Source organism: Vigna angularis, chromosome 8 (assembly GCF_016808095.1).
Source record: "Vigna angularis cultivar LongXiaoDou No.4 chromosome 8, ASM1680809v1, whole genome shotgun sequence".
Taxonomy (NCBI): Eukaryota; Viridiplantae; Streptophyta; class Magnoliopsida; order Fabales; family Fabaceae; genus Vigna; species Vigna angularis.
The window spans coordinates 28,929,206-28,940,628 of NC_068977.1; the positions used below are offsets into that span (position 1 = coordinate 28,929,206).

The 11,423-nt window shown below is 34.1% G+C and overlaps 1 protein-coding gene across 1 annotated transcript; it reads right to left on the minus strand.

Moving 5' to 3' along the window:
- Positions 1-9,188: 9,188 nt before the first annotated feature.
- LOC108345126 (E3 ubiquitin-protein ligase ATL31) lies at positions 9,189-10,538 on the minus strand. Its single transcript, XM_017583699.2, has one exon. It carries the CDS (start codon positions 10,240-10,242, stop codon positions 9,346-9,348), a length of 897 nt encoding a protein of 298 aa, XP_017439188.1. The 5' UTR covers positions 10,243-10,538; the 3' UTR covers positions 9,189-9,345.
- Between the last annotated feature and the right edge of the window lie 885 nt (positions 10,539-11,423).

Consider the following 11,423-nt stretch of genomic DNA (forward strand, 5'->3'; position numbering starts at 1 on the left):
ATTTATAATTTTATTTTAAATTTTTTTTGGAAGGTTTACTTATCAGTTTTTTTTATAACCGAGGTAATAGCCTCTTCGATAGTTATATTCCAGAACCATAACACAGTACAAACATTTTCACTCTTCTTCTTCTTTTTCTTCTTCTTCTGTCTAAGAGCAACGCGAATGACAGCTTCCCAGCTCGCGTGAATAGGTTTTCAGTGCTGCTTCACCGCCGCTGCCTCCTCCACTGGTCGCCGTCGCTGCCTTTACCACTAGCCACCACCACTGCCTCCACCACTAGCTGCCATCATAAGAAATTTTAACCTAATGTTCCTTCTTCTTTCTCGCGTAACCATTCTCTCTCTCAGGCGAAGCTTTTTGTTTGTGGCCTCCATTTCTCTCGTGTGAACGTTGCTCCCTATATTTCTCTCGCGCGAACGCTGTTTATTGTCGCCACCTACCGTTCGCCACCGCCACTGGTTGTTCATTGTCGCCTTCATCAATTTCATTGTCGCCTCCATTGTCCATTGGAGATGAAAAATAACTGATTTTGAATAAGCAAAAGATCCCTGAAAAAAAAACATCTACCGCCTTGGTTCGAAACCAACTGAGGCAAAAAACCCCATTTTCTGAAAAAAAAAAAAAAGGCATCTATCGCCTCAATTCAAAACCAACTGATACGACTGTCGCGGTCATACAAATTTAATACAGATAAATAATGTAGTATAGACTAGGAAGTGACTCCTAGGTCGTCTCTCGAGGACCAATTTATGGTTCAGTTTCAGATCAAACACGTAGTGGGGGGTTTTAATGGTGTTTTTGTGAATGCAATAAAATAAAATTGGAAATTGGAAATTAAATAAAACAACAGAAAAATTAAAATAAATTAAAACTGGGATTTAAACATTGAATTAAAAATACTAAAATAAATTTAAAAGACAATAAAAACTAAACAGTGAAAAACGGTAAAAACGGAACAGTAAATATTTAGAAACGGTAGAATTTAACGGTGTAGGAAAACAATAAACGATAAAATAAAAGAAATGGTAAAATTAAAATCTCTTCACTGAAAATCAAATCCATCAAGCTGAAACAAAATCCTGTGGAAATATCAAAGAAATGATCAAACTTGCAAACACTACAACGCATTACATTGCTTCAGAATTAAAATTCTACACTATTACACTGTTTGGAATGGAAAAGAAAATCAGAGAGAGCTCTGGAAGAGAAGAACCGAGACCCCTTCCAGGCCTCCAGGCCATATCTCCTTTCTACTGGAATTCCTACCCCTTTTTATATTGGAGGTGCTCTTCTTTTATTCATTCTTCAAGCTGCCTTCCTCCCCTGTTAGCTTGCTCCCGTGACAAATAGAATAAGGTGGGAGGCCCTCCATTTGTTTGTGCCGTGTGCTTTTACCAAAGGTTGGGTCCCTAATCCTTGTCTTCTTCTTCACGTGAATGCTCCATCCTTGAAGTGCTGAACGTGAATCCCACATTGCTGCTGTGCTTCTGCTGGAACGTGCATCTCCATTCTTCTAAGCCGTGACCAAGAGCTTTACTCCTAATCTCCCAATTGGCTGGATGTGAACCTTGCTGGACCGTGAATCCTTCATGCTTTCTTTCTTTCTTCCGTTCTATTCCCCTCTCGGTCCAGCTCCTTCGTGTGCTCACCTTCCTCAATTATGTGCTTCTCTTCCTCTAAACGTAACAAGCTTTGCTCAATCCATTCTTCATGCAGCACCTATCCTCTCCTGGACGTGACTTTGTGCTTTCTTTTTCTCAACTCCTTCTTTGCTTGTGGCTGCTGGAAACATTGCCAAACCAAGCTGTGAAAACTCCATTGCTCCAGCTGGAATGCAACTTTTCCTTCAATCTCCTCACAGCTTCATTTCGGACTAATTCACGTGACTCCAAGCTGCTGGAATGAGCTCTCCAAGCTTCAATCTTCTCTTCCGTTTCCAACACTGGACCAGGGCCGTGACAGTCTTCTCCATTCCAGCACACCCACCGTCCGTAGCCTTCCTCTCTTTGCTCAAGCTGGAAGTGCTTCTCTGCTACCATGGTGGACGTCGACTGTTGTGGGCCGTGGAGCTGTTCTCCATCCAGCCGTGACTCTACTTGTTGCTTTTCAAAAATGAAGTCAGCAGCTGCACCGTGTCTTCTTGGAGCTGGACCGTTTGCTGGACAATGAAGACTGCTGGAACACTCTCCCTTGCTGCCAAGCTAGACATCAACGTGCTTCTGCCAAAGAATTGGACAAAACCCGTGAGCTTCTTTCCAGTTGCTTCTTTGCATGTGGCTGGTGGACGTGAGATGAAGAATGAATGGTAGCTGCTGCATTGGAGATAGCTGGACGGTGCTGGTGTTAAGCTGGACACCACTCTGCCGCCAACTGCTGGTCTTGGGACCGTGAAGTTCTTCTCTCATTCCAAGGAAAAAGATTATTTTCTAAGTGATGGATGCATAAGCCGTGTAAGAGCACCGAGAGCCAAAACTTTTCCATGTGGGCCGTGACACCATTTACTAAAATAAAATTCAGCACTTTGCTTTGTATGCCACCAACTCCATTTTCCTCTTCTTTCTTTACGTAGCAATTCAATTCATTGCATTTTGAAGGCATGTGCACGTGAATTTGTTGCTTGCATGTGGTCCCCTCCTTTAATTCTTTTGTTGACTTGTCAAAGGACTAGGACGTTATTTTTCTTCTTCCCAACATGTTCCTCCTACAAAAAATTCTTCAATCATGCCAAGTAAGAAAAGATGGGCCATGTACGTGTATTATAAGCACTTAGATGCAAAGTGTGAATTTAAAATAAAACTTGTGCCACGGACTACACAGTTAACGTGTTACTTCTTTTGCAAAGTGAAGGCTTCTTAAAATTCAAGAATGGATGACATGGCTTGCCAATTAATTCTCTGGACCACTTTGTTTCCAGCAACAAAACTGAAACCTCTTCATACTTCATGAACCAAACATTTTTATTTTTATTTTTATCTGTTCAGTACACAAAATAAATCAATGCCCATTAAATAACACAGTGTGTAGATGAATATTCTTCCAAATGTCTCAATAATTTTTACAGAATTTTCCCTGCACTCAATAATGTAAATAATTAGCTTCAGATAATTCAAATTAATTAAAATAAGAATTTCCGACCAAATTAAGCACAATTCAGAAAAATGGGAAAATACTGGACATTTAAGCACAATTCCCCGATTAATTTTTGCACAATAAACTAAGTGAAGTGAATAAAATATTGATTCATCACCAACCGAGGTAAAAGACTCTCACATACTACCTCAGTTCTGAACCAAGGCAAAAAGGCAACCAATTTTTACTTCGCCTGTATATATCTCAGTTCATGAACCGCTGCGTATCACTGAAAATAACCGGCGTTGTTTCCCTTTACTGCACTAGTGAAGAAAGATTCGTTAGAATGAAAGTTGACTTCCATGTAGACTTCATAGTCTTTTTAGGTAGGTAGTCAAACTTAGGTCTAAAAACTATTGTTCTTTATTAGAATTTTGACAAAAGAAGCTTGTACGATTCTGCATAGCTTAAAGCTTTTAAGAAAACATTAATAGAGTATCTTTCTATCCTTTAACGTCTTTATCGATCTTGTGCAGGAATTTGAGTAAACGTCTTCTACTTCCATGATCTGCACAAAATAAAGAGAGCAAAAGATACAAGCAAAGATGTACTTTTCATACATGTGTTGAGACTTTGTCAAGTGTACCAAATCGTTTCAAGTAATAAAACCGGTAAGACCGGATATCGTTTCCCAAGAGACTCGTGTCACCACACAATCGTATAATTTCCAACTAACTTAGACTAAAGAATGCTTCATAATTTGGGTTTTAGTGCAATTAAAGTAAACATGCAACATAAATGACAAAAGTGATCTTTGATACTCAAACACTTGGAAATGGGAAGATTTGAAATGATATGGAATGGTATTGTTGGGGGTATGATTTCACCTACTTCACTCTTATGTGTAGAAAATCACTTCCTCTTCATTAATATGCCAATGTCAATCTACTAAATTACTCAAACCCAATCCCTTGGTAGAGAGAGCCTAGACTTCTTTATTAGGCTCCAATCCCTTGGAAGACCTAACAATTATTTCCGCATTAAGAATTGAGCTTTAAGACAACCAAAGGTCCTAGTTCTATCCTTAGATACTATTTCCTTTAGGTGTTTAATCCAAGTCCAGATTTACCCAACATTTCCCAATATCAAGCAAACCCTAAGATCATGTCATGGGTAGCAACTTCACAACAAACATTAAGAAAATGAATTAAACACTAACAATCAATGAAAGAGGCATATATTCATTCTAAACACAGTAGTTTACATAAGAGTTTAATGGCTACATCAATCCCCCAACAATAATGAAACTAGCTCTCCATGAATGGAGAGCTTAAGCTTACAACAATGGTGGAAATGGAAGAAGGAAGAAGACCCAAGGAAGAAGATGGATTGTTCCCACAACTCCTAGCTCGCCTCCAAGAGCTTCAAATGAGAGAAAATGCGTCTGGGTGTCAAAAGATGTCAAGCTCTCCGCGCCTCGGAGTTAAATAGGGCAAATCTGCCATGTCAGCAAAGTTGGCGCTCCAGCCCCCAGAAGGAGGGAGGGCTCAGGCGCACGACAGTCATGATGCACTGGGGCTCAAGCCCCTATAGACCAGGGGGCCCGGGCTAGCTTCAGCAGAATTTTGGTTCTTCATTTTTGTTGCTTTTCTTGCTTTCCTTGGTTTCTGGTGCCTTCATTTGATGCATAGACTTCTTCCAAATACTTTAAACATATAAAGCAGGGATTAGTGATTAAAATATCTCATTAGAGCCTAAGGTGCAACTACTTAACAAACTAAAAGAAAGTTAGGATTTACAAGGTAAAAAGTTAAGCAAGGGTTGACATTTTCTCTTAATTCATTACTGAATTCATGGTAAAATATGTTCTTATCAACTCCCCCAAACTTAGAACCTTACTTGTCCTCAAGTAAAAGGTATCTGGCTCCAATACAAAACATATTTTCACAGACATAACAGAATTCACAACACTTGCTTAACTTGGAACGGCTATAAATGTGTACAGATTAGCCTTTCACTGTGGTGCTCACAACATTTTCAATCAATCAAATGCTACAGTTTATAAGATAGTGTTTCACTTGAATGCACTGATGTATAAGGATGTGTATCCATCGCTATACTATCACAATGTCACACAATTCAACTTTGTCATTCGTTTCAACCAAATTAAACACATTCAGAAGCAAGTTAGCATCACAAAGACTGTGATTGGCTTGTATCGTGCAATAAATATTGCATATTGTATGTTTAAAACGTTTTGGCACATGTGAGTTCATTGATAGAAACATAGTTTAGGAAGCAAAACATTTAATATATGATCTTTAGATGATATAACATGTTAAACACTTATTTTATAAAATTATTTGCATGTTTTATTACATTGCTTAATGAGCTTTTCATATATTATTCTTTTCTTTAAATGATTATTTGTTCAACACTATTTAGGTATAAAATTTTAAATTTTAATGTTTTGTTAAGTGTTCACTTAGATATCTCCTTTTGTTGGACATTGTTTGTTAAAAATTGTCTATTAGACAATATATACTAGAAAACATTGTTTTCGCAAAACATTATTTATAAACACTTATTTCAATCAACAATGTTTGTTAAACTTTAAAACAAAAAATATTAAATGATTCGTTATCTTGTAATAATTATAAGTGTTTCAGTTATTATTTTAAAAAATAATAACATATATTATTAATATATTTTCTATACTCATAAACTTAAATTGTCTATAATATATCATCATGTAACTGTGATTATTTAGTCAATACTCTTTTTAATATTATTTAAGTGATTTAATTATTGATGAGTATATGAGATTAGAATTCACAACAACAATAAATTTTAGGTTTAATCATTTCAGAGATCCTTATTTGTGTAGATTTGTGCCAATTAGGTCCCCGTATTTTGAAAGAGCTCAATTGGGTCTCTTTTTATGTAAAATTGAATCAATAAAGCCCTTGCCGTTAAATTTTGTGGATGACGTTAAATGTGTTTCCTGGAGGCATGGTAAAGTGGTGTTTCATAACAATATGGCACATAAAGAGGTCTACATAATGACCAGATGGACGTGGCCAATGAGACCTTGCCATGTGTCAGCCCATTCCCCACCCAAAATTAGGGTTTCAGATTGGAGGGAAGGGGGAAGGCTTCATGCGCCGTCATGAGCGAGAATTCTTTGCCGTGAGCTGCTTTCAAGGAAGGATGAAGGATCGTGATTGGGATTCTGGCTTGAAGGAGGTTGATCCTGTGATTTGATACACTGTTTTTGCGTTTGATTTGCAAGTAATGGTGAACGAAAGAACTCACGAGTTTCTGTTTTGGTGCGCCAATGGAGAAGACGAAGATATGTGGGTTGCTCTTGGGTTAATCTGTAGGCGATTCGCGCTATTGGAGCTGCACGAGGTGGAAGAAGACGATTTGTGGTTTTGATGGTGGTGACCATGGAGGCTCGCATCTGACGGTGAGGTTGAGGTGGTGGAGATAGGGTTTGGTGGTGCTAGGATGGACGTTACGGCGACTTTGCAGCGCAAATTAGGGTTACGCGGCGGCCTTGCGGCAGCGTAGGACGGTGATGGTGGCGACACAGATGCGACACAACGACAAGGATCAAGGAATTAGGGTTTTTTGGAGAGGATGATGATGTGGCAGTTGACGTGGCAGGGATGATGATGTGTAAGAATTTAACTAGTTCATTATGGTTATGAAATGTCACTTCACCATCCACGAGGCAACACATTTAACGTCGTCCACAAAATTTAACGGCAAGGACTTTATTGATTCAATTTTACATAAAAAGGGATCCAATTGAGCTTTCAAAATACGAGGACCTAATTGACACAAATCTGTACAAATAAGGACATCCGAAATGATTAAACCTAAATTTTAAACTCAATCTATATAAAAATTTAATACCGACTTAAATCAAAAATTTTAAAATAATAAATTTATAAATTTGTATATGATGCTTAAATTTTTCATAAGATACTTAGAATACATTTACATTTTTAACAATTATTGACTCACTCTTCCTGACTTATATTTCGAAAAATGTTTATAATTGAAAATTTTCCTTTACTCTTATCGACAAACTCACGCTAAAATTTGAACCAGTGACTAGGGGTGGGCAAATAGAACTGAAGTGCACTGTACTACTAAAATCTGTACTGAACTAAAAACTAATTTGTCTAAACAGAACTGTAAAACAGTTCAGACAAACTGAACTGAACTGTTTTTTGTTTTATCAAACTGGACTGAACTGAACTATATTAAATTGTACTAAACTACAATATAAACTAAACTGAACTACTAACTATACTAATTTTAAACTGAACTAGTAACTATACTAATTTTAAACTGAATTGTACTAGTTTTTAAATTGAATTGTACTAGTTTTTAAACTGAATAGTATAACCATACACGTTCTTTTCAATTGAAATTTATTTTAATATTTATTTTATTTTATTCATAAGTGTCTTACAAATTAACTTTTTAATTATTTGATATTATTATTTTCTATTTTATATATATTTTTTTATTATTATATGTGTATGGAAATTATTTTATTATTTATTTATTTATTTTATTTTATTTTATTTTTTATTTTTTTATTTATATTTATTTTGTCATGAATATTATTTTACTTTTATATTTATTTTTTTAATTTTTTATTTATATTTTTTTGTTTTATATGTGTATATAATTCATTTTATCTTTTTATCTACTTATTTTATTTTAAAATAATTTTTTATTTTATTTATTTTGTTCTTCGTAAAATTGTTTTATTAATCAATTATTTATTATTTATATTTTATTATGTAAAAATTAAACTAATATTTATTAATTATTATAATATAATATTTCTATAATATTAATTATTTTTGCTACATTACTATTTTTTTATGATATTTCATTATATATTCATTTAATTAAATTTAACGTTAAAAAATATATGTTAGTTTTAGTATGTAAAATACTATCATTTAAAAATAATAATATTGATATTTATTTTAAAGTAAGTTGATTTTTAAAATAGATAGTTATTTTAGTGTGCGCTTACACACATTTTAATATCATTAAAAGTTTTTTTCAAATATTTTTACATATTTAATAATATGTTAAAGAATATAATATATTTAAAGTATTATTTTTTTATATAGTCTTTTTTTATGATTTATATTACTTAATCATTTAATAAAATTAAATTTAAAAAAATATATTTTACTTTTATTACTTAAAATAATATTATTTAAAAAGTAATATACGTTTATTCATAAAAAAAATATAAAAATTTGTGATAAAAAAATTTTGTCTTAAAAAATTTATTATTAATATTTTATTTGAACGGTTTCTTTTATTAATATTAATGTTTTGTTAGCAAGACGGAAAAATTGAACTGGAACTAGAGAAGAGAAAGAAGTAGATACAGTTATCACAGTTAACTGAACCGAAACTGTTATAGGTTCAGTTTTTAAAAACTAAACCATAAAATAATATACTGAACTTTTAGTAGAAGTGAATCAGTTTTTTTAAGTATAATATAGTATAGTTAACTATAATACAATACAGATAAGTTATTTTTGCCCAGTCCTACCCGTGACCCAACAATTAGAAGTCTTTCTATCCATCAGAAATTACTCGATGATCTTCCATAAGAACATAGCAACATTATAATTAAGTAAATAATAGTTTAACAATTCTATCTATAGTTGAATCCTCCTATACATTTGATTAGAATATTATAACACACGAATGCAGTTCACGTTTTCTTTCGAAGAAAATAAAATATTTGGAAGAGCGAAAGATTTGTGCAGTTCATGCCGTAAATCTTTTCGTCAATCAGATAATATCAAATCTTTTCAGACCCAATTCAGAATTAACGGACAAACTCTCGGTCAAATCCAATAAAAAATTCTATTTTCTTTGTATATTTTTAAATAGATGCCGACAACAAGTTGCAGAAGAAAAGGAACCTTCTAATAACAACTCTTGCTATTTAATATTTCTACCAATTAATTAAGAAAACCAATTATTCAGTCAACTCTCAAGTCCACAACATAAACAAATCACCAGATAAAACAATCATTATCACATGGATAAAAAAATTTAACTGAGAATCAATAATAAGTATTTTCTATACATTTTAATCTATCTGAGATCAAACTACATGTTAAAAAGAAAATTAATACTTTTTAAAACCCTACCTACTGTACAACAAACCGCAACATTTTTTCCTCGTCCCTTCCAAAAAAAAAAACACATGCTAAATCAAACTTCACAATCGAAAAATGTTCTTCCATCAAACTCTTTCACTTTTCCTTTTTCTTTATCTTCTCTCACCATTGAAGCACCCCAAAACTTCGGAATCTCCGAATCACCAGAATCAATAGGTTGAGAAGTCCACAAAATCCAACTGTTATTATTATCATTAGTCCTAGTTGTAGTAGCAGTAGTAGTAGTGCTACCTACACCCCCTTCTTCAATCCCCAAAACGACGTCGTAACTTGAAGAACGATTCATCTTCGTGGAATTTCCACATTCCTCATCTTCTAGAACCTTCTTCTTCGCTTCCTCGGGAACTTTGATGGAAAAGCCCTCTAAAGAGTGACCCGTAGAATGCGACCTAACAAGAACACCAAAATCTCTTACAGAATCTTCCTCCTCCAGCACGTTCCGCACACATGCATCCCCTGTTTCCGCGCTCACGTCGCTGCGGCACACGGGGCACGTCACGTGCGCAGCCAGCCACTCCTCGATGCAGCGCGTGTGGAACACGTGACCGCACTTCGGCAGCAGCCGGAGCGTGTCGTCGTCGGCGAAGTCCGCCAGACACACCGCGCATTGAAACGGGGCGTTTTGCACCGCTTTGGGGTGATTCAGTTTCAACGCGGAGTAGGACATGACGGGGCACGTGGAGAGCACGCGCGGGTCGAGTCCGCGCGTGACTTGTGGAAGGGCGCGATTTCGGTTGGATATGCAGCGGATGAAGACGAAGCAGAATGCGGTGATGAGAAGGGCGAAAACGAAGATGACGAGTGACATGAAAAGCGTTGCTTTGACGGCGGCCTCATTAAGCGTTTCCGGTGAAGAGGATTGACCGCGTGGGGTGCAGGAAACTGAAGAAAGCAATGATGGTAGGAAAATGAAGAGTACTATGATGTTCATTTGAGAAATTAAGGTTGTTGTTGGTTGCAATTTGTAAATGGTTGGTGGGAGAATGGTGGTTGAATAAATATAAGAAGAAAAGGGTTTTTGTGTTTTGGATGATATGTTGTGCTGGTTTTGTTTGAATGGAAAATGGAAAAAGATGCGATGGGGAAACGGAAAACTAGGAGCAACAGAACATGGATTTGAAGGGAGAGAGGAACCTAGTTTTGTGGGTAAAATACTTGCGGCAAATCTTGGATGGTAAACTAATAATAATTTTTGTCTTTTCAGCCGATTACAAATTCAAAACTAATCATTGAGTTTTGTCCTCACCTACTTACATTATAACTTCTTATTTTTTTTATATTAGTTATTACGTAATGAGTTCCTTGTGAGTAAAAATTGAGAATATTACCTTAGTGGTTTACTATCTAAATATATTCCACTATCTAAATATATAATTAGATAAACAATATTACAATCCTACAAATAATTTCTTTTATCGATACTAAAGTTTGGATTACGTTCATATAACTTGTATTAGTTTAAAAATTATTTTAGCCATTATTTAAATTGTGTAGCTAAAAAACTTCTATGTATGCATAATATTATCTATTTTTATAGCATTTGGAATATGAATTTACGCTAACGGTAGTATTTGGTCTTGTTATTTGGAAAAAAATTATTAAGAAATGAGAAATTTACTTAAAAAACTCTTTGATTAACACAAGAAAAAAGTTAGAATAATTTAGATAAATATTGATGAGGGAATAAATATTTCTCAAAAAATATTAATTATATTTATAAGATGAATATGAATCATTAACTTATATTACTATTAAAATAATATTTATAAGAAATATTATAATAAATAATAGTATAATAAAAATAATAATTGACACTAAACTATTAAAATTTAATTATAATATCTAAATATGATTTAAATAGGTATAAGTTTAAACTACTCGTAATAAAGAGATTTAAATAACTTTATTAATTTAAGTTTTTAATAACTCTATTGCTTAGAGTGGAAACAATAGTAAATTATTATTATTAATATAATATCTCTTAAATTAAATTTAATAAATTTATTGCTAATTTGTTTTCTTAATAATGGGTTTTGAGATTTCAATTAAATGTCATTAAAGTTGTGGATTTTAACATAGCAAATGACGTGGCAATATCACAATGCATTACCC